The sequence below is a fragment of the Alligator mississippiensis genome, chromosome 2 (genome assembly GCF_030867095.1).
Source record: "Alligator mississippiensis isolate rAllMis1 chromosome 2, rAllMis1, whole genome shotgun sequence".
In the NCBI taxonomy this organism is placed as follows: domain Eukaryota; kingdom Metazoa; phylum Chordata; order Crocodylia; family Alligatoridae; genus Alligator; species Alligator mississippiensis.
In genome coordinates, this window is record NC_081825.1 from 49372073 (window position 1) to 49396878 (window position 24806).

At 43.5% G+C, this 24806-nt stretch overlaps 1 protein-coding gene across 4 annotated transcripts in view; it reads left to right on the plus strand.

The window, feature by feature from the left end:
* Nucleotides 1-24806, plus strand: part of C2H4orf19 (chromosome 2 C4orf19 homolog) — a 75688-nt gene that overhangs the window by 44544 nt on the left and 6338 nt on the right. The window contains exons 1-3 of one of the 4 annotated variants that reach the window (XM_014594960.3): nucleotides 9414-9615; nucleotides 10603-10660; nucleotides 22312-22365. In XM_014594960.3, the coding sequence (XP_014450446.1) occupies nucleotides 22334-22365 (32 nt within the window). In that variant the 5' untranslated portion in view covers nucleotides 9414-9615; nucleotides 10603-10660; nucleotides 22312-22333. Of the gene's footprint in view, nucleotides 1-9413; nucleotides 9616-10602; nucleotides 10661-17880; nucleotides 17981-22311; nucleotides 22366-24806 lie in introns of those variants that run through there. The other 3 variants (XM_059721628.1, XM_006261375.4, XM_059721626.1) reach the window with 3 other exon arrangements.

Sequence of the window (24806 nt, forward strand, 5' to 3'; positions counted from 1 at the left end):
CCCATCTTGCTGAGTAGGAGCTGCCACACAGTTTAGAGCCGTGGATCAAGGCAAGGTCATTGCTAGATGCCCAATTTTGTAACAGGTCACCATCTTCATTTGGGTGGAAGTAACCCCATACTGTATGTGGTGGCTAAACACCATATATGGCTGGGTGGGGGAAACAGGGAAGAGGGCAGTTCCCCAAGGTTTTGCTTGGTGGTTTATAGACATTTGTGATACTGAAGCTTCCAACTTTTATGACATCACAATGATTAGTAGATAGTGGGTGTGTTGCCTCAGAGATGTTGCCACAGACGTAGGTGGCTCTCCTACATTTTGCATGAAGGATGTAGCATATCACAACAAAGTCACTGATAGTAAAGTAACCAGCTTCATCCTTTACAATATGGGTCTTCACAAGACAGATTATGTCAGCCTTGTGATGAATTACAGTAGAACTGATTATGGAATGTTTTCCTGCTGAAAGACCCTTGTCAGTGAATTGGAGGATTCAAAGTGCTGAGCCAATAGTCTGAAAAGCCATCTCGTTCGCTAGTTGGCTAGGAGAAACTTTGTTGATATATATAACCAACCAACTGGGATCTGACAGTTATCTGATTCAGTCCACTAGTAACATCATTAGTTTTAATGATGGTTCAGCTACTTGTAGGAGGCACGATGAGGATGCTGATGCTTTGCCCCACAGAGAAGTACAATTCTGGGACAGCTTTAGGCTCTCTCCTGTTTTTTGTTTCTTTTTTCCTCAGAAAAATATCACTCCAAGTCATATTAAGCTCTTCCAGGTTTATTACAGTCTTTTTGTATAAGAACTAACTAATAGTTTAACCATCCTTGGTGATTATTATGTGCCACTAGCAATTTTTCATACAGCATTGATAAATTAGAGATGTTCAAAATATTCAGGGGGGAGGGGTGATTCTTAGCATCCAGAGTATCAGAATATCATAGTGAGGATCACACATGCTAAATGACCTCAATCTTGCCCCTAATGCCATGTTTCCAAAAAACTAACATAAAACTTAGATTTTCTACAGGTATCCAGCCTAGAGTCTAGGTATGTTTCCTACAATACCGTACAACACAAACAGCTGCTAGATGTCCACCCAGACCCTTCAAGCATCCTCATCCAGAAAGCCAAAGAGGAAAGAACCACAAGCACAAAACAGACCAAGTGGGTCAAACACCCTGCCTGTCAGGCTGGATCCCAACTCCAGGGTACCCCATAGGCCAGATCTGGGCACAGCAGCGAGGTGAGCCAGCAAAGGTTACTCTGTTTGCCTCCCACCGCAACATCCATGTCCAACAGGGCTCTGTGCCCCAGAATTTGTCAACAGGTTCCACCCCACTTTCTCCAAGCCCAAATTTGCCGCCCCTCTGCTAACTCTGAGCCACACAATGTGTGTGACCATAAGTTTGACAATGTTAGACAAATAGATGCAGGAAGACACATCAGCTGCTAAATCTTCTCACAGGTGTTCTTAGCAAACATTAGCTTATAATAACCTCTAGAGAGAGAAAACTTCCAGATGTAGTAACTTGTAGGTACAATTTTGGGCCCAAAATATTGATACTGTTTTAGAAAACTGTGCATGAAATGTGTTATTAAGCCTAGAATTTATTAACTTTGATGGATTATTATTCCCTCTTCCCCAAAAAATTTTTTCAAGTTTAGCTACAGATTTTATAAAGGTTCAGTTTACCCACAATCTCAACATTACCAAAAACAAGCAAGTAAATCCTCCCCAGGCTGCTGCTAGTATTGGATACATCATACAAAAGGTAAGGGAGGTCAAGCAGAGCAAGAATCAGGGTTTAGACTTCTCAACAGAGCTTTACCGCATGGGTTTTTTAAGGCAGTCTGACGTGCTGCCATCTAGTGGTGCTTATTTATAGCATACTTGTGCTTAATCTAGTAACCCTGCTGAAAACCAGTCTGTCCAGCTGAGTTTTCCCATGCAGATTTTGCCCTGTAGCAATGATAAAGTGGCCTTCTAAAGGCTTTTGTCCTCTTTGCATCCCCTATTTTATCCTGATCTGTGCCCCTCATCATCCAGATATCCACAACACTGACATAGTTCAGACAGAAACTACTAGAGAGTTAAACTACTACCAAAACAGAGAAAATAAACTATATCTCAACAATTTTCGATTGACAAAAGTACTTCTGGTTCCATCAGGCTTGTGGGCTTAGGCTGAATCAAAAGTGGGTGTCCCAGGTAAAAATGCAAGGAACACTTCTGAGCCTGGCTGGAGAATGAAAGGCAGTTTTACGTGCAGTTTTGCTGACAGATGAAATTTAAGTCAGAAGGTTCTGTTTGTTTAACTGTCAGTCCTGCATAGGAAATCAAGCTGTGTGGTTTTGAGCTCAGTCAGTAACAGGAGTAATAAATAGTCGACAAGCCAACTGCTATTCAAAAACGTAAATAGGAGCAAAATGTGTTGATTATACTAGATCCAGAACAGAACTAAGCTGGTGCTCATGATACTGTGCTTCCTTGGCTCTGCTCACAGGAATAAAATGATAGGAATTGCCATGCCAGATCAGACCTGTATCTTTGACAGTGACCAGTACTAAATACTTCAGAAAAAGGAGCAAGAAACCTTATAATGGAATAAACTGCTTGCAATCAAGCAGGTGTCGTGGTTTTCTCTTAATCCACTCATTGGTTATTGTCATCCAACTGTTTTTCAGCAATGGCTACTACATCAAGATCCTCTTTCTAGACATTTTTGTTTATCAGTTTTTGCACAAAAGATTCTCATACACATTCCTAGATGCTGATAGTTTTTATTGTTGGCTGTGCACCTATTTTAATTAACCTCCTTAATCTGATACCTTGTTATTTTTCTGGAATGTATTTCTGATCTCAGTTTGCCCCTCCTCTATTTCATGCATAATTACTGTCCTATCCTTTTTTAGATCCAAGGCAAACTTTATCCTAATATAAACAAATGTCTTTAACCTGAATGCTTGTCAGCACCTATTGAATTTCTTTAGCATTTAAACAATTCACCAAACCCCTGAATATATTTTGTACCAGCCGTCTGATGGCATCCGTTCTATGTACACCCTTCCTGATCCAAAAGTTTCAGAGCCTAATAAACGTAAGCTCTTCATTGTGTCATCTTCTCAGCCATATGCTGAGACTTTGAAATTCCCTTTGTCTCACTCATGCTGCATGTAGGACCAGAAGCATTTCTGAGAAAGCTGCCAAGCAGCCCTCCCTGGACCTTAAAGCTTGTCCTAGATTAATCCTTGTACTAATCTAAAGGTAGCTCTCAAGTTTAGAGGCACCAAACAGTTGGTGCTAGAAGCTTGGATTGCATGCAGGTTTTGTACCAAGATGAGCTGTATGTGGTGTTTTTTTACCTGTTAGTAGAACAAAGTATGGAATATTGATTTAATATGCAGAAACCACATATATCCACTGAAGGTAGACATGTACTGATAATACAGCCAGTAAAGGGACTAATCAGTTTGCTGTGCTGTGGGTCTGAACCCATTTCTTCTGAAGATCATGGAAAAACCCCATTGACTTCAGTGGAAATTGCACAAAGTATATCACTTCCTTGTGTACATATACCATACAGACACACAATGCAAGAAACTCAAGTTCCTCAGCATCCTTAGGTCAGAGCTACTGAACTGCAGGAGGCCTAATTATTTAGACAGCTGGTGTATCCAATCAAAGCAAAGCAGGGCTCTCTCAGAACAGGATGTCTCAATTCTCCAGTTAATGAAATCAGTTCATGCCTCAAAGAGAACTATCAGTAGATAGGGAGATGGTAACCTTACAAAGCCTCAGCTAACTTGTCTTATAAGCCAATGGTGGTGGGTGGATCTCATGACACTTCCAGTGAGAGGCAGGACAAAGCTTGTGGTCCTAGTACATAATGGAGTCTATAATAAAGGGAGGTATAAGATGGAAGTGCTGAAAGATTACATAGAATACTAGAAACAGAAAGTAATTTTAAAATTTCTCTAAAGCAATTTATACAAGAAACAGAATTGCTTTCCTATTTTTTTTTTAACAGTACCTTCTTTTTATGGAACCATGTAGTTTAAAACAAGGGTATCAAATTCATTTGTCCCCACAATCCAAATCTGGATGCATAACTTGGCTCCATGCTCTGAAACTGGACTGTGGGGCTTCCAGCAGGCTGGAAACCCCACAAACAGTGATGGTTCCATTAATCCCTGCAGCTGCCAAAACTACCGTTTCAGTGTGGCTCCAGAACCCTAGGGCTAGGGATAGACATTACACATAAACCAGTTTAAGTGATCAGGAACTGGTTTAAACCTGTAACAGAACAGACACTCAGTATACCTAAACAGGTTTCAAAATGGCTGAAACTGGTTTAAGATAAACCTGGTTGAATGTAGTATCAGACTAACTGATTTGGGTCAAACTGTTTATGCAATGCCTGTCCCAGACCCCTTCCTGTTTTAAGTTAAATCAGAGTCTCCCCAGCATCCCGGCATGCTTCTGGGCTAGGCTGTGCTCTCTGCTCTAGCCAGGGGTGGGGGTGTGGCCAGAAGCAAATGGGGGGGGTTATTCCCCCGCCCCCCTCTCCCACTGGGGCACCACAGCTGAGGTCTGGCCCATCAGGCATTTGTCCCCACTCCAGCGGCAGGGATGGGGGCACTGCCATCTGCCTGCCTCGCTGGCAGTTGTGGGGCTAGGACTGCAGAGATGAGCCAGACCAACCCACGGGGGCCAAGCCCTTGATTGAGGCTGGGGGGCACAGACAGTGACTGGCTGAGGAGTAGGCTGCCCGGACCGGGTCAGAGGCACACTAATATTGTGCCACTGAACCTCAAACTTTTTGTGGCATCAAATGAAAAACTTATCACATGGACAGCTTGTCCTGAATCCTTACATAAAGTAGCACTTCAGTGAACCTGGGGTTATTATGAGGAATCTGGGTTTTCCATTTCCCATGGAAAAATGCAGATTTCCCCCCTTTTACCTAAGGAAAATGAAGATTTTTCATTTTAATTTTAAATGGAGAAACCCATGGATTTTGCACTTTTGCAAAGAGCTCTCTGCAGACTGGAAGAATTCCAACCTGCAAGGGACTGGGGGGGACCAGGAGAAGGGTGGTCAGGCAGGGGGCACCATATGCATGTATATGCACATGGCCACCAAGCAGCCTGGAGAGTAGCTCCTGCAGGTAAGTCTGGTAGGGATGGGGGGCAAATTGAAGTCCCTATGGGGAGGGAGGAAGGAAGTGAACTGGGCAGGCCTGGGGCTGCTGCCCAGCCGGGGGTGCATGGGGCTTGGAGCTTAGGGCTGGAATGCATGGCCACAGGGCACTGGGGGGGAGCAGGACAGGGCTGCAGGTGTCTTGTCCAGAGGCCTAGGGGTAGGGATGGCTCCCCGCTGTTGCCCATACTCCCAGGGAGCATGGGGGGGGGTACATGACCCCCAGATCTGTGCATGGGGTGGGGGCAGGCATGGGCTGCCCGCTGTGGGCTCAGGCTCTCTGCCCTGCTGCCCTCCCCTGGGGTCTCCACAGACCAGTGGGTGCGACCCAACACTGCAGGGCAGAGTGAGGCTGTGTGGGAAAGCTTGTTGCCTCTGTGAGCGAGTATCCCCTGCCCGTGCAGCAACAGTGGCTGTGGTAGTGCAGGGTTGTGCTGCCGCACCGCTACTGCACACACATGGGATGCCTTGCCAGGGAACCACAGAGCTTGCAGTGGCAACAAGCTTTCCCATGCAGCCCTGCTCTGCCCTGCAGTGCCAGGGTACACCCACTGGGCTGCAGAGGCCCCAGGGAAGGGCAGCAAGGTGGAGAGTCTGCACTTGCCACCACCCCACACGTAGATCTGGGGGACACAGGTCCCCACTTTTAGCCCCCCAGAAGTGTGCACAATGGCGGGGCTCCAGCCCCACCCTCCTACCCAAGGCTTTAGTGGAGGGAGGTGGGCTCCACACAGTGCTCCACACTGCTCCACTGCAGCAGCTGCTTTTTTTTCCAAGATAAAAAAAAACCAAAATCAAATAAAATGTATAGGTATTTAGAATGTATTTTATTATAGTGACTGAGGCACTGGTAGGCTTCCAAATTGCTTTAAAATTATAACTATATCAAGAAAACATTTGTTCAACTGAAACATACATAGCAGCCTTTCATATTACTAATAGGTTTGGGGTTTTTAATCAGAAAATTTGCCATATTTATCAGAGAATTTGTGATTTTTTATCAGGGAATCCTTGGTTATTATATAACATTCATCCAATCAGGCCATTTCAGAGGTTTTTAATTAATACAATTAGAGAAAAGGAGTTTTAAAAGACAATTTCTAGGTTTTACCTCCCATTCTAACCCCATTATTTCATCTGCTTTTACTCACTGCTTTCTTCTGCTACAAAAGCCTCATTTTTGCAGAATATTTAAAAACAATTCGCTAGGAACCATATTAAAATATAACTCATATTAAGACACATGAATGTTTAAGCAAAATGGACTGTGTTTGTAGCTGACTGCATGACCACATCTCTCTACTAGTTAAGGATTTTTTTCTCTTACACATTTAAGAGCTTGTAAACATGTACAATCCTTGCAGTCTAAGAAAAGGTGAAGCAAAATTTTTTGTTAAACAAAGACATATAGAAATATATCCACCGATATATGTTGTTTGGTAGCATGTTCTTGTATATAGAAACTTATGTAGCTGCTAGTAATTATTACTGTGGGACTAATGAATGATTAGTCCCCTAAATGAATAATATGCCAATGCTCAGCTTGTGATGTCACATACTAGTAATACTGGCCAAACAGGATATACTGGCACAGAGGACTGCACTGCCAACTCAGCTTAGAACTGGCTTTACTTGTACATTCCAGTGATGTTATTTTTGGTGCAGCACTTCAGCATTTTATCACTTCTGGCTAGAATGACCAACTGCCCAGGCATTGGAACAACCCACATAGAGAAAGTATGGCATCTCCGGTTTCAGGAGCAATTAGAGAGAGATTTGCTGGCATGATTTAGTCAGGAATGGTCCTGCCTTGAGCAGGGGCCTGGACTAGATGATCTTACCAGGTCCCTTCCAGCCCTACATTCCTATGATCTTGTTCCAGCAATTGAGTGATAAGTCATAATGCATTATTTCAGTGTTCTGCACTGTGCCAGCAAGATCATGACCAGGAATTAAAGTGTTAAAATGGGGTTTGTTTTCCAAACCTCCTCTTGAAAAGCATTCAAGGTTCACAGAGGAGCCATGCAGAGGATAAGAACATCGAACATGAATGTAGCCCAATGATAAAGGCACTCACCTGTGAGGGGAGAGTCCTGAGTTTCAGTCCCTAGTCTAAGGATTGTCCCTGTATTTTACATTAAAGAGTCCTCAGTTAAACTGGCTTGCTACTCATGCTTGCTCATTCTCTCTCAGGTTCCAGATCTCCTGCACTCATGGCTGCTCTCAACAGGTGGTAGTGGGTGCTCTAACATATACCAATCTGGGTTATGGACACTGTCCTGGGCAATGGAACATGTGGGTTAGAATGCCTAGACTAGGGAGAGAAATTACATCACAACTGGTATAAATGATCGGAAACCAGCTCAAACCTGTAACCCAACACAAGTTCAGTGAGCGTAAACCGCTTTCAAAATGACCCAAACTGGTTTAAGATAAACTTGGATGGATGTAGTATCAGACTTAACTGATTTGGGTTAAATCGGTTTACTGAACTTTTGTCCCAGATCCCCTTCAGATTCAAATTAACTCACAGTCCTCCAGCATCCCAGGATGCTTTGCACCTTCCCCTAAAACCACCCTGCCCACAAGCTGGGCAGGCTAGCCTTGTCCTAACTTGCCATCTGCCCCAGCTAAGCAGGGAAGCATGCTCTAGCGCCTCCTGGCTTCGGGCCTGGACCACTGCAGACATGTGGCTGCATTTCTGGAATCAAAAGTAAATACCTGTTCACTTGCTTATCAACTCAATCTACGCATCTTAGACCAGCCTGAAAAGACTGAATTGATTCAGCCCCAGGTTTTCTGATAGTCTGTACTTAGCCTTACAGGCTGTGGATGGCACTGAACCCAGATCTCTGATTCCCTGGATGAGTGTTCTAGTTTCTAGGACATTCTATGAAAGATGGATGGTGGTGCCACCATGTCCTCCACTTGCTCCCTATATAGTTAAACAAAATAGTGAGTCAGTAGATTATCCCTAAAGGAACAACGCAAGTGACCCCAGCAGGGGGTTTCAGGCTGTAAATCCTAATCTTCTTTAGGTGCCTAACTCAGAGCTGCAGCTAGGTACCTAAATCCCAAGAGAAGTGGAATTTCTCTTCCCCACATCTGCTTGTTCTACATACCTGCTGCCCTTTATCACCTGTTTAGACTATATAGCCTTTGAAGAAAAGACTATATGGGGGGGCAGGGTCAGAGCCAAATTTAAGGTCTCTAGGTTCTGTCACAGTACAAGTAATTTTTTGCAACAGTGGAATTATTAGTTTAAAGCATGGGATAAATTAACTTCAGCAAATAACAGAAAACTTAAAGAAAAATCCAGGAAGGATAGATATAGTGAACAAACTTGTCTGAAGAGGAAGTAAGTTTTTTATACTACTGACCATATTTGCTCTTCTGTTGTGCAAACTAGCTAATGATTGCATGAGTTTTACACTTTGCCCCACTCTTTCTTTTAAATAGTCTAAAATGAAACAGACATTTTAATGTTATACAGTAAATAGCGAGGTGCAGAAATGCTCTGTGACTTCCTATTTTGGGTGGTGAGATAGATCAGAGAGAAAAAAATCTCTCTCAAAACCCAAATAAATATTTTAAATCAGTTATTAAAGGTGTAACAATGTAAAGCCTAGATTTAATTCTTATTATATTTTTGATCGCTTACAAGATCAAATTAATATTTACCATGTGTTCCTGGAAATAAGTGCCTTACAAACAAATCCCTGGATCCTTTCAAACTAAGTAGAATCCTCACTTCCTGCTTGAAGATGGAAAAAAAATAACACTGCATACATAGTGTTAGGTGAGCAGAGAGAGAGTGCAAGAGTAGAGCGATTGTTAGAGAAAGTAAGCCATACATGAAAATATAAAAGATCTACACATCTCCTTTCAAAGCTCAGGTATCTCAAAGCAGTGCAGTGACATTATGCCAACATAAGGGCCTGTCCAGCCAGGTGCTGAGTGCCTCCTGCCAGGTGCATTATTTCCTGTAGGACCTTTGGAAAGTCGTGGAAGACACTATGTGCCAAACAGGATCAGGCCCCAAGTACTCAGAAACAGCTCACACATGCAGCCTTGAACATTAGAGCCTGTTTTATTGAGAGAAGGAATGTTGGATAAGAGAGAAAGCTGAAAAGGGGCAGTGCTTGCAAAGCAGTGGGAGGCTAAGAGCTGGGTATGAGGAACAGCCTGTAGGGTGAAGGGGAGGGCCCTTGCAAAGGAAACAAGAAAGAGGAAACAGAAAACACCTGGCTGGAAGTTCTTTCTTACTGCCAATATGCATCTTTAACAGTGCACAGAGAGGTCAGAAAAGCCCCCTTCCCCTCCCCCACTTGGAAAAGAAGAAGCCACAGCTCCAGTGAAAGACAGAAGAGAAGGGACTTGTTATTTGGTTATGAAGCCACTAGGGGTAAGTGGTGGGTCTGAATGATGTTTCTGGTTTGGAAAGTAGAACAGCTGAGGGAGGATAAGGGAGGAACCTGCCAGACTTATCACAAACAATTTTTAAACATTTTGTTGAAAGCCAAGCTAGGCAATAACCAACATTTATGATAAAAAACCCTGACTTTTGCAGAAATTATTATCTTTAATTAAATCACACTTGTGATTAGCTACTGAAAAATACCGGGCAATGCACCTATAAAGTAGTAATGAACAAATACTGAAGTGTGTTGGGCAACATCCAGTAAGGACTGTGCTGGGAAAGTTTGAACTTCAGTGGACCTAATCTGGTAGAACAACCTTATGCTCAGAATGGTTTGTTAGTGTGTTTCAGTTTGCATGCAAAAAGAATAGGAAGGGGAAGCAGGTGGGGCAGGGGTGAAAAAACTATAAGAAGTGGGGAAACAGGCGATGTGAAGAAAGTGCAGTGCTTCTAACGTACCGATTCTACCAATTCAAATTCTTCCTGTTACCAACTAATATTTTTACATATCCAAACTGGCAAAGCTGTATGACATAGTTGTTTCTGCATAATAGAAATCAAGTAATACAGATCTTTTAGCAATTAATATAGTATAGGCCAAATCTTTCTCTATTTGGGTCTCTGAATGTGAGCAGGGATGCTAGCAGATGCATCCTTCATTCCCAGGGTCTTACCAAGCAGGGTGTGTTTCCACCAGTCAAGACTTAGGGATCAAGAGGTAAAGATGTATTTTCTTGCTGCTGAGAAACTCAGGGACATTCACCATCAACAGTAACATATTTGTAACCACCATACATTAAGTAATATGTAATGGTTGTAATAATGTTAAAATAGTGTATAATAATTAATGGTTGCAGACCACATTGAAATTTGGGATGAAAACAAAGTAAGCTTAAATTGTTGTTATCTTCATTAGCATTAATAACAACAACAACACATCTGCATAAACAAATAACATGTCTATATTTTCAGATATCATCACTCAGCTGGATGTTAAAATCATGATCACTCAAATCCTGCTGGCTATTTGGTGAGTACAAATTTGCTGATTAGTGGATATCCTTATATATTAATGGCAGATTACAAAAATGCAGTGTTTATTGTCTTCCCTTTGAATTGTTTAAAAAACTGTCTTATCAGTCATTTAATGGAAAATCCAGATTTAGATGATTTAGAAACAATTCTGCTTAAGTGTCATATACATAAATCTCTATTTGTATTTACTGTGAACACATTGTGTTTACTTGATCCTTATTCCCTTGCTGAAATAATAAGCTTATTTGTTATTTCAAAACAATTCTTTAATAACAAATTATTATGTCAGACAGTTACCATTTTTAAGTAAAATAATTATCAGAAATGGATGATAGAGCTATCCTATAAATTTGGAAAAGATCAACAAGAATTAGTGAGGAAGGAGCTGCTTCTTGTGCCTGGTACTCTCCAGTCCTATTTAACAACCCACATGTCAAAAGCCACTTAGCCAGTCTGAGCCTAAACCAGCAGGTTACCTGATTTCCAAAACCAGACAGCTTATGCACTAGATTCTGAACAACACAAACTTTTACCATAACTCACCTAAAAGCATAAAGCATAACCATTTATTTCACTATATTTGTTGCATAAGTGCTGTACTGTAAAGATATAGGATATATAAATAATAACAACAGCATTAGAAGTATCTGTAGATATGCCACTTTATTCATAGACTGTCTAGGAGGCTGGGAAATTCACAAAAAGATGGCATAACACATGAAAAGGTGCCATAATATACCATCTAGCAATATACATATACATCCCCATACATATATCTACACACACACACACACACACACACACACACACATACATATATAGGCAAACATGGAAGACATTTGTCTTAATTTTTTACTGTTTTAAAAGTTCAGTTTTCTATAACTTTATGGAAAATGTCACCAAAATGTTTTTGAGGCTTTTGATTTCCCATATCAGAGGCTTTTGTAACTGAAAAATTGGAAGAATTAACATTTTTAAACCAAATATTAAAAATTAACAGTGTTTCGAATTTTTACAAAAATATTAATTTTTAAAAAGACAATTTCTAACCAATAAAACACTTCCCAGAAAGTTTCATCAGTTCTGATCATACTACACAAACACAAGTTTGCTTCTCAGCCCTGTAACCAATTCCCTCAGTTCCAAAACAAAAGCATTTACAGTACACATAGCTAATGCCTCAAAACAAACTAAACAGAGTGAGATAAAGACACCTAACCTGTAGACACCTAACTTTTGAGGTATTACTACATGAAAAATATTGAGGTCATACTTCAGGTTGGGAAGAAACAGGTACAGCATGGGAGCTGCAGCCAAACTGGGCAGAGCTTGTACTCACAGATAAACCTCATTTTAACAGCTGACTCTGGAGAAAGACGGCACAAGGGCTAGGACCAGGACTCTCAGCTGCTTAGCCTGTTTTCCAGACTCCATCATGTCAGGATTAGGGGAGATGCATGTTATCATGACACCTGGCAAGTTAGGGAAGAAAAGAAGCTGGTGAAGTCAGTACACAGCTTTTATTTTAAAAATAAAAGCTGGAGACAAATTTGGGAAACAACTTTTATAGGCCAAAAAGTAACATTGGCAATATCCTTTTGCATTTCACAGACAGCAACACAGTAGGGAAGAACAGCTGCTACACAGGTCTGGACTTGCTCCAGATGAGAAAGTGAGCCTACACTAGGAAAAGGAAAGACAGGTACATCCTGGATGGAGTAATAGGGAAACAGGGATTAAACTGTGACTTTCAAACCCCTAGGCCACATTGCATTTATACTGCGATTAAAGTGCTAATTGCACCATAAATAGCAAGGGTACTACACATGTACCCAAATTAAGTTGCCATATATAATGTAGAACATTTTTGTGGCTTGTATGCATGACTCCTGAAATTTATCATGATCCCAAGCTCCCCCTGCACTGGCAAGTACAAAGGAAGTGACTGGGATCCAATCCCTGATCCCAAAATTGTGCCTGCTGCTTTGCAAGTATAGCATGGCAGGAGGAACTATTGTTAGGATTTAGGGATCAGATCCCTCACTCCATTAAATGAACATGTGCCGAGGGTTTCAGAGTCACAATAGAGTATTCTACCACTAAGACAACATGACTAATCATTGCTTCTAACCAGGACCAAATTCTGAAGTTCACGGTGTTTAAACATAAAATATGAAAATGATCTACCATTGTTACATTATGAGAAAGTGTAGGGAAGAAGGGAAATGGACTCTGGAACTGTAGTAACTTCTTGTTTGACTACAGAGAGCCAAAGAAATGTAAAACTGCTCAGGACCAGATAACGATAAGTGATCTTCTTAAAATATTTCCTCTGTCCGAGTTAGTAATCGCTTTTCCAAAAGAAAGTAAGAAATGATAACAACAACAACAAGAATTCTTGTGAGTTTTTGTGGCAAATGTCAAGACTAAATTCAGTCTTTAAAACAGAGGGATTTGAGTGTCATTCCTAAGGCAAATTTAACTATGGATTTGCTGTTGATGCCTCCATAACAAAAGGGGCTTAGCTTTTACCAGAGGGGGTTAACAAAGAATTCTGTAGCTCACTATACAAATCCTTCTATAATAGTTTTATTTTCTGCAAATCTTTGGCTGTAACCTGTTTGTTAAAGAGGCCAATCCAGCCACGCATGTTCAACTTTAAGCACATAAGCAGAGCTGGCCAACATTTTTGTAACAAAGTTTTTTGTTTTGGGGGGAGGGTTGTTTGTTTGGAGGGGGTTTGCGGGGGGGGGGGGGAGGGGGGGGAGTTGTCTGTCTGTCTATTTGGGGTTTTTCTGATCGATTAACACCAAAACTTGTAGCAGAAAAATGCAACTTCTGACAGAGGGTCAGTAGGCAGGTATTTTGGATTCAGGAGAAGAGAGATTAAATAAACCAGAGTGCAAGAAAGGGCAAACAAGCACACCTCCCACTCCAGAATAACCAGTAGCTACAGCAGTCACCTGGAATGTGGAGGGACCCAGGTTCCCCCGTCTGAGCCAAGCTGGACCAAGACTTAAAAACCTGGGCTTCTTGTCTCAAACTCCCCAAGCACAATACTGGTGACTAGCATATGATCAGGAGGTTAGTTTCTCCACTCTTAACCCACCACAAAGAGGAGTCTTTTTAAAATCTGATTTTTTTTTTGTAGAATAGGAAAATTATTTTCTGCTTAGGTCTACACAGTCAAAGGAACTGGGAATCTTGCTGGACTGGGGCCCTAAATAGTTGACATCTTTCTTGCTTTCTTTCTTCCTACTATTTATTGTTCAATTTTTCCTTCTAGTCTCTCTCTCCTATCATAAATTGGTATCTTTTAGCCCTGTGTTTAAGTTCAGGGAACCTATTCAATTTTTGCTCTCTCTTCCAGGTGTGCATCTTCCATAACTTTTCCATCTTTTCTCATCTATTTGACATCAGTTTCTCCCTACTTCCTGATTACTCATTCTTTTGTCTCCACCCTTCAATAACGCTTTGCATTACTCTTCTTCCTACCGAAACCGCCCCTGCTGCTTTCACAGATCTCAGGCACATGCACCCACACACACACAACAACCTTTGCTTCTTATGTGAGATTCTGATACCTACACAGCACAGAATGCAAACCAGGGCTAAGAGCAAGAAAAGCCTGCCAGTGTTTACAGCTGCATGCAAGTTATTCCCATGCAAAGTCCATTCCATTTCCTTCTCTCCCTTACCACCTTTTTCACAAACAATCCATTTTCTCCGTAAACTTACCTCTATGAAAATGTCACACAGCCAGGTAGTACTAGGGCATCTATATGTAGCCTATTAAAATACACTAGCCAGAAAATTGCTAAATCAAGAGTGCTGGAAATCAAGTGCCTTAACTCCAGGCAGGATTCACAAACATGAGCTCTCTCCTTGACTTAGGTAGGTTAGTCCTATTTCAGAAAAGGACTGGTTTCAGTAACGAAGTTGCTAGTCCTCATTTTCTGTAGCCTTCAATAGAAAGGACTTTTTAGAAAAGAGAACAACTTTTGAGAGATTCTAAACTATGATCTGAGCCTTGACAGCATGAAGGTTGGGGTAGATCATGGAGAAAGGGAAAAATCCAGAAAGGATTTGATTTGAATTGCATGCTTTGTTTGCCTCCACTAGAATCCACCAGCAGAGAGAGACAGTAAGTGTGCATTAGAAGAAAGAAGCAGGCTAACTCAGAGCCCAACTAAACAAAGTGATTGGTTATTTATTAGCTCAGAGGTTTATTTGGGGAGGGGAGAAAAAAACAGCCAGAAGTTCAGATGGTATACCAGAGTATGTGGCCTGGAAATCAGGCAGGATCATCATGCAAAAACATCCTCAGTCAAATTTCCACTACTCACTGGTTTGGACTGCGTCAAAATACTATTTATATACCTTCTTTTCCCCTGGAATTTGTCTCCACTCCTAGCTGATACCAGGAACTGGAGAGAAGCATTAAAAAAACAAGCAAAAGGGTCAGCCCTTTTAAAACGTATACAAGTTTTTATTCACTTTCCACAAGTGTTTCAGGGAGGCTCATAAACAGGTTTGCTTCACTGATGTAGGCTTGCCCTTCCCTGCTCTTGACGTCTTCTCTCATTTGTATTTTGTTTACATTTAAAACATGCTGCAGTTTCAATAGACAATACAAGCTACGTTATTATACGACACAAGGGCAGAAGTATTGCGTTCCTGACATGCAGTTCATCAAAATGAGGTGTGGGGTTTTTCAGTATGTTTGGTTTTGCGGTGTTTTTGGATTTTGGTTTTGTTTTTTTTTAAGAAAAGGATGCACTGTGTCTTATAATAAAAGTTTCAGTCATAGATGTTATAAATATGAGACACTCTCTCCTGCTTAGGTAGGATCTTGTTTTTATTTCCATTCGCTTCCATTTCTGATGCCAATTTTATTCAGGGGAATATTGTTTTTTCTTTTCTCCCTTGATTCGTCTTGTTACTTATTCCCTTCATTGCCCAGACTGTATGGTGGCATTTCTCCAACTGCTTGTAAAACAGTATTTCTCTGTGTCATTCTTTTCTCTTCCTGTTATATTTTCCTTGTTTCAGTCCTCAGTCAGCTCATGCATTCTGATGACTTCAGGACAAAGGATTTACAAAATATGGGGGGGTGCTGTTTTTTTATAGGAGCAGTTTATTTTTTGGTTGTGTTCCCCACCCCCGAACAATTCCAAGAAAATGATACAACATTTCATTTCTTTGATGTAAACCTTGAGTAATGCTATTGAAGTTGGTGAGCACAGCTTAATGGAATATTCAGCCCTGAGTTAGGTGCCTAAAATTTGGAATAGGGCCTCAATCCTTCATGTCCCCATTTGCAAAAGAATGCTCTTAGCACCAGGTCATGGGCTGTTCTCACATGGATCTCTCTCAGTCTCTTTTATTGAAGCTGTCCACATTGAATAACATACTTAAATATTCATTGGAACCAGGGTCTCATAGGTGAGCGTGCTAACCTCCGCGCTATAGAATCATTCTCTTTCAATGAATATTTAATTATCGTATACAGTGTAAAAGTGGAACAGTATCAGCAAGACAGATTGAGTTCAGAATATGCAATAAGCTAGAGTTAAAGTAGATAGAACAGGGACAGGCAAAATACAGCCCATGGGGCAAATCCAGCCTGCCAAGCCATTCTATCTGGCCCACGAGGCCCCTAAAATTGTAGAAACTTAATTATTGTCTGCCCCGGCTGCCTGTCAAAGATGACAAGGCACCAGCAGCAGCAGGACCTAGGGGTGGCAGGACCCAGCAGCCACAGCAGCAAGGTCTGCCCAGCCCCACCCCTAACTGGAAGGCTCGGCCTAGCAGAGGGTTCTGACCTGGCGACCCTGGGGCTGTTTCCCCACCTCCGTGCAACTCACCTAAAAATGCGGCGGGGAGGGGATGACCACCAGCGATTGCCCCAGTCCTTGGGACGGGCCTGGCTCCTGCTGCATCCTGTGGTCTGGCAATGCAGCCAGGAACTGCGTGGTTCCAGAGTGGCTGGTGGGTGGCTAAGAGGTGGGGAGCAGTGTCAGCAGCGGGCAGGAAAGTGGGAAAATGGCAGTTGCATCAGAGGTGGAGGGGAGGTAAGTGGCAGTGGGCAGGAGCACAGGGACAGCTGGATGGGAATGTGGGGCCCATGCTGGTCTCCTGGGGCCAGGTCCAGCTGGAGCAAAGGGAGGAGTGTAGGGCACAGACTGGCAGGGGCTGTATGGAGCCAGGCTGGGCTGCGCCGGTAGGTAGAGGGCCAGAGCCAACCTGGGCCACGCATTGCTGCTGCCTCACCCTCAGCCCCCATGACAATGGCATGGGTCCTGCACTCCCACCCACTGCTGCTGCAACTGCCATTTCCCCATTTTCTGCCCTGCCTCCACTGCTTCTCCCCACCACCCCGCCCACCCACTGGCCACTCTGGCACCACACAGTTCCCTGCTGCATCACCAGACCCCAGGATACAGGAAGAGCCAGTTCAGCCCCCATGATTCCCAGCTGCCAGTCAGGCCAGGTTGGCTCCTGCTGCATTTTGCAGACCCAGCCAGGCAGCTGGGAATCATGTGGTGCCAGAGTGGCTGGCGAGGGGAGAGGGTGGGGGGGGGGGGAATGACAGGGAAGTGGTGGCGGCGGGGAGGAGAGCCTATGCTGTTGCCCCAAAGCCAGGGGCAGCAGAAGCGCTGAGCTTGCGTTGGAAGCAGCACTGGTAGGGGCTCTGCCTGCCATGGGCCCTGAGTGCCCCAAGGCCTCATTGCCTAGTGCTGCCACCAGTGACAGGGGCTGTGGGCACCCATACCCCCCAATGCACAACCCATAACCCCTCACACATCCCAACCACCCTCCCCACACACGCCCCATACCCACCCACACTTCACATATCCACACACACACACACACGTGCCCATGCTCCCTCACCCCTCATACACACACACCCACAGCCCCAACACCTATCTACCCCCACAACTCCCACACCCACATACACATATACCCACACACCCACAGCTCCCCACAAACCTATACCCACCCACCTATGCTCCCCATACTCCCACCACAATATACAAGAGTAAGACTTAATTTTAAGCTAATATACAATCACTTCTATGTACACTACACTAAACAGAGGTAAATCAGGACAAAAATATATTTTTTAATCAAGTTAATGAATGTTGTAGGCATTTGATTTTTAGAATACAATTTTGGTATTTTTCTGGTTCCAAGATGGCAAACCCCCTTGCTGAAAGGAGTACTTCCAGGGACAAGGGAAGGGACTTCTGGTGGCAAGGGCAACCAGGGGGCAGGGCTACTCATGCAACCCTTGACAGCTCGCCGATACCTGGTAAGCAGCCCTCCTGCTGAAATAATTGCCTGCCCCTCAGTAGAAGATCTGTCTTCTAGTCTGAAATCAGGCAAAGTATAAAACTAAACTGTGCTTACCCATATCACAGCTGAGTGCTCAAGCCAACAAGGCTATTGAGAATGATAGAAGTATTATTCCTCATGTTTTAGGTATGGCCTGATGCAATAGTTGTGTTCCACTGGCCCGGGTACTGCTGGCAAGATGGAAGAATGCTAGAACTTAACACTAGGGAGATTTTAGAGATGGAAGCTTAGGAGTCTAGAATTAGTGTGGCTCTAGGTCAGGTGGAAGTTTAGCAAAGGTTTGGAAGGTTTCAGTTTTGGAGTTAGGCATTTAAACTTTATGAGTCTCAGTCTGTTACAGGTCCATCCATGCTGTGTATCACACACTGTTCATATGGTATCTGCAGATGTGCTCCTCGCTTAGTCAAAGGTCTAGCTGAGTAGCAGCCCGCTGGGCTAACATGGTTAACGCAAGCCAGTTTCTGTAGCCAATCCAGTCACCTTTCACTCCCAGCCCAAACTGATCTAGTAAACCACTTACAACTGAGATGATTAAGGGTGGCCTATAGCAGGAAGCAGCAAGTTACCTGGCCTGTGAAGAGATATTAATCAGCCCCATCAAGCAGTTAGTAAAAAAAAAATGACATTAGTAGAATACGCCATCTAGTGGGGGAATATCTAATAGCCACCCCACCCACCTGTGTGGGCCAAGCTGCATTAATTTAGCCCACTGTTAGTGAAAGGTTGCTGATCCCTGGCCTATAGCACAGACCTGAAGTGAGGCTTCATCTTGCACCTTTCAAGGTATAGTAGGATGGCTTCAGAATTACTACACAATCCTGATTTGAAATGTGTAATAAACCTTGGGAGAAAAATAAACCCTCCATCACTGACATTTTAAATACCATATTCCTACTTCAGTGCTGAGAATTAGTTAAAAGGGAATGCAGGAAAAATACTATCTATAGACAACAATGTATTCACATATTGTGCGTGTAGGGACAATTCAGCTACTCACTACAATGTAAAATCAGGGAAAGTGCTTCATACAGAAATTACAGCAATAATTCACATTTATAATAGCCTTCCACAAAATGCCACAGGCTGCTTTACAGCCAAATAAGAGAGAGTTATCAGTATTTAGAAATGGCTAGAAGCCTCTGGCAAACATATTAATAAAATGCATATTATGAATTATCAGTGTCAGTGCTTTCCAGAAAAAACATAGGCGGCCTGATCTAAGGTTTCTACACAGAGCTAGCAATAGCAACCATTCTCAGGATTTGATGACACAGAGTTGTACTGATTTAATTCAAGGTGTAATTTTAATCTGGCTTAGTTTAACTGATACCAAAGACTATATGAAAACTTTTGTTTCAGTTTAACCAGGCTTTAATTATACCCCAAGGAATTATGTGCAAAAAAAAATCAAAATTATGCAAAATGAATTACTTTAAAAAAAATCTAAATATATCACTATTTGAAACTTCTTTAGAAATATGTGCAGAAACTTTGTATGGTTGGGTGGATGTGGGGTGTGTGGGGAGAGTTGTGGGCAGGTGTGAGGTTTGTGGGGGGGAGGGGTGTTGTGAAGGGATGGGGGGTGCACAGCTTTGTGCCTCCACACCATGGGGCTCCCAGCTGGAGTTTTGGGATCCCTGCAGAAGTGGAGGTACAGAGCCCATCACAGTTAAAATTAGGCAAAATTATACCAATTATGCATGGGCAAGCCTTTTATGCACAAAATTGCATGGGTGCATAATTCCCCAGGGTATATTTAACATGGTTGAGAAATGTGGGTTGAGAATCCTTTTTTTCCCCCCAAAGTTCTAATCTGTTTAGATATATCTAGATCAGAGTTTCTCAGCCTATGGGTCATGACCCAAAAGTGGGTTGCAAGAAGATTTTAAAGGGTCATGGGGAGGTCTGAGGGAAATGCTGTAAAGCTGCATGGAGCCAGCACACAGCAGGATGGAGGAGGCATGGCAACCATGCAGCAGGGCAGCGTAAGGCAGTGGGTGAGGGAGGGGGCCGGAAGCAACAGCTGGAGGGGAAGGGGGGATGGGAAAAGAGAGAGACACACACAAGACAGACTCTGTGGGTGGGGGACCCAGAGTGTGGGTCATGGCAAGCTGATAGTTATGCTAATGGGTCCCAACATGAAAAAGTTTGAGAACCACTGATCTAGATATTTAGATACTACTACCACCACCCCCAAGCTGGGGGGAATAGCAGATACTCTGGAATGTAGGGCTACGATTCAGACTGACCTAGACAAATTAGAGGATTGGACCAAAAGAAATGTCATGAGGTTCACCAAGGACAAGTGCAAAGTCTTGCATAACAATAGAAAAATCCCATGCATCACTACAGGCTTGGGAGCAACTGGCTAAGCAGCAGCTCCACAGAAAATGACCTGGGGTTATAGTGGACAATAAGATGAATACGAGTCAGTAGTATGCCCTCGTTGCCAAGAAAGCTAACGACATACGGGGCTTCATTAGTATGAGTGTTGCCAGCAGATCAAGGAAATTAATTATTCCCCTCTATTCTGTACTGGTGAGGCCACATCTGGAGTACTGTGTCCAGTTTTGGGCCCCCTACTACAGAAAGGATGTGGACAAGTTGGAGAGTCCTGCAGAGGGCAATGAAAATTAGGGGTGTGCAAAACAGGCCATATTCAATTCAGATTTGGATTCAGCCTGAATCGGGGACAGTGATTCAATTAATTAATTCTGATCACTGTCCCGATTTGATTCAGCCAAATCCAAATCTGAAGATTCAATGCTGATTTGAAGAATCAGCAATTTGGCCATAGACAGCTTTAAATATTTTGTATACATACCTCAAGATACCAGGCATGGCTCGTGAACTGTGTGATGGTGGGGCAGATGAAGCATCCCACAAGAGTGCAGGTGGGAGCCCCCTACGTGCTCAGCGGTGAACCCGGAAGTGGATTGGAAGTACTTCCAGTCCACTTCTGGGTCCACCGCCAAGCACGTGGGGGACTCCCCTCCTGCCCCCCAGCTTGGCAATCAGCCATGGGGGGACCCTGGGTGTGCCCCCAGACCCAGGAGGCACCAGTCACCGAGCCGGGGGGGATCCCTCACACGCTCTGCAGCTGACCCAGAAGTGGACCGGAAGTGCTTCTGGTCCGCTTCTGGGTCCACTGCCAAGTGCTCTTGAGACCCCTCCATGCTCCCAGGGGTTGCTCCATCTGCCCCACCATCTCAGCATTCATGAGCCACCTGGTACCTTGAGGTATGTAGAAAAAATGTTTAAAGCTGTGTCTATGTCCAAATCATTGAATCTTTCTGAATGTCATTAAAGGGTCTCCTGATTCGATTTGGAGATTCAACCACCGAATCTCCACCAAATCGAATCAGTGACCAAAGCTTCACACAGCCCTAATGAAAACGGTTAGAGGTCTGGTGCACTTGACTTCTGAAGGAGGCTGAGGGAACTGGGCTTATTTAGTCAGCAGAAGAGAAGACTGAGGGGAGATTTGATAGTGGCCTTTAAGTACCTGAAAGGTGATTACAGAGGGTGGAGCTAGACTGTTCTCAGTGCTGGGAGATGAAAGAATGAGGAGTAATGGTCTAAAGTTGCAGCAAGGGAAGTTTACGGTGGATAATAGGGAAAAAACCTCTCTCAATAGGAGGATGTTGAAGCACTGGAATGGGTTACCTAAAGAGGTGGTAGAAACTCCATCCCTGGAGGTTTTTAAGGCCTGGTTCAACAAAGCCTTAGCAAGAATGATCTAGTTTGGGATGGTCCTGCTTTGAGCAAGGAGTTGGACTAGATGACCTCCTAAGGTCCCTTCCAACCCTAATTTTCTAGGATTCTATGCGCATCTAAAACCAAGATCATCATTAGAACAAACCAACATACAAATACTGATCATAATGAGAGCTTGGGGAGTCAAAGGTTTGAGGAAATATTACAGGAGATATTCAATCTCTCAAGATTTGGTTCACAAAGAGGCAACAGGCATAAAAAAATATGCTTAAAAAGGAACACAACAATATAGAAAAAGAATGTGAAAATTAAGAATTTGTGATCTATAGTGAAATTACAGTTGAAGAATTTATCATAGTTAAGTACAGTACTTAAATTCTTTTTGCAGAAGAAATGTTATCAGTCCCAGAATATATCTCAATTTTAAGCACAGGATATCTCTGTCCAATTAACAGAATGTCTCAAAATGAGAGAACAGAATCATTTTTAGTACATTATATTAATTTAATATTTGTATGAGTAACCCATCACTCATTTTCCCTTTCCCTTGCCTTCTTTCTCTCTTTTCAGATATTAACAAAGAGTAATCCAGATGGGGTGCAGGTGCTGTAAAATGATCAAAAGGTACTACAGCATAAATGTTGGTTAGACATAAATAAAACTTTAAAAAAAATGTATTCATGTTCCTCTGCAAAAGTCCTTTGGTTTAAGGATATTTATCATATTGAAAATAATACTGGAATTTAGAATTAGATCAGTTAAATAATTTTGGATTCCAGAAATGATAATTTCCTGTTAACTTTCTCTTGGTTAGATGAAGCTGAATGTCATCTCTGTTAAAGCTAGCCCACAGAAGCTGTTTGGTATTGGAAACCAATCCTTATTGTGGTATTCTCCCACCTGGGTAGCAAGGAGTCTGACTGGTTCACTGGCTTAGGGAAAAAACTATAAAAACCCAGATTCTCTTTCTCCTGACAATGAAAATGTTCTGTGCTGCTGTGGGTAATGTTGAAGTAGTTAATAAAGGCCCCACCCCTGCAACCTTGATCCCATTGTAGTTTAAATACAAGCGGCCTTGGGAAGAACACACAAAGTAAAGGAATTTTTAAGCTTAAAAAGTCTGTCAGTCCATGCTTCTCAACACGCAATTCAGCATTACATGAATGCTGTATCTATCCCCGTCTTCATGGTAAAGAAAGTTATCAGAGAAGAGGAAAAATAAAATGGTTTGGAAGAAGGAAAAACTGCAAAATGGTATAAGGAGAGATAAAGAATAAGGAGGGGAAAAGCTAGAAATTAATAGAAAAAATAAGAAAGTAAAGAGAAACAGTAAGGGAAAGACAGCCAGAGATGCACTGATACATCAGTTCCATATTGGATAGGCACTGATATGAGGAAAATTGAGAGTATCAGAATCAGCTTTTTTCATCTGATGTGGCCAATAATGTGGTCGATAAATGCTATGTACGCACAGCCACAGTGCAGCACGCAAGCAACCATGAACACAGCCGGGTAGTGTGGAGAGCAGCCAAGTCTGACTAGTAAGTCTATTGTGGGGGAAGGGGTGGGAAGAGGGAAGGAGTCGGGGCAGCAGATTGAGGCCCCCGCAGTGAGGGAGGGAGTGGAAGTAGGGCAGGGGCAGAGATTGCCCAGCCAGGGTGGGGCAGGGCATGGGATGGAGCTGAGGCTTATCCAGGGAGTGTGGGGGGGAGGGAAGGGTGGCTCCCATTGCTGCACACACCCCAGGAGGGCATGGGGGGCATGGGGATCTGCTCATGGGGCAGGGTGGGCTGCCACTGTGGTCTGGGGCGTATGCCAGTTGCTTCCTGGTGGGGGAGCTGGGCTGCGCTTGGAGTGGCAAGTGGTGCTAAGAGGGGAGGGTGGGCATCCGCAGCCACCCCAAAATTTGCCATAGTCCCCCCGTAGCTCCCCCTCCCACCTGTCCCAAGCGCAGCCCAGCCCAGACCCCGGCCAGGAAGAGCCCAGCACCGCCCCGGCCCCCACCCACAGTGGCAACCCACCCTTGCCTCTACGCACTGATTCGGGGCACACACCCCACCATGCTCTCCTGGGGTGAGCACCGTGGCAGGAGCTGCCCCTCCCACCCCATGCCCCCAGGACAAACTGTGGCTCCATCCCATGCCCTGCCCCACCCTGGCTGGGCAGCACCTGCCCTGATCCAGCCCCACTCCCTCCCTGACTGCAGGGGCCCTCCCTGTCCCCCTCCCATCCCTTCCCTCCCCCCTCACCCCTTCCCTCATAACAGACTTACCAGCTGAATGCCGCTCTCCATGATACTGAACGGCATATCGGGATTGGATCAGTAGTGACTGATATGGCTCATTAAAATTCAGCCATCAGTATTGGCCCAAAAAATCTTTATCGGTGCACCCCTAGAGACAATAGCAATTATAGCTGCACATAGTAACAAGAAATGTGGCAGGGATGCCCACTGTGTAATATAGCCTTAGAGGGAAGCCAAAATAGGTTGGGAACCACCTTTAGCAGGGTCAAAGCATTTCTCATCCTGCAGTAAGGAGTCCCCAGTGATGTACTCCATAATATTGATTTTCCATTGTGGAGTCTTGGACCTGGAGACCAATTGCTATGTCCTATTTCACCTTCAGGCACCATAACAGGCATTTACATACCCTTTTACTACAACATTGGGCACTTACATGCAGTTTGGATTCTGTTTTCATATATGGCAGAATAGGACCATGCAGGTACATACTTACCTCCTGGAAATAAAATGGAGGAAGATGTAAGGCCTCCCACCATTTAGCTCAATCATTATTGCACTTGCCAAGGGAGTGGGAAATACAGGTTCTACCAGAGCAGATTTAAGTGTGCATCTCCCACTTCCTGGCATAGTGTCTGTATCATTAGGCCATAGGTTTGGAATTGCCCACTGGACAGCCAGGATGGGTAGATATGTATGGTCAATAGTAAGGAAAGTAAGACAGAGGGGAACTATAGCAGTGGGATGTTCAATAGGGCTGTGTGACATGGCACTGTTCTGTTCTGACTTCAATTTTGAGGTCTGGATGGAACAGCGTTTTGTA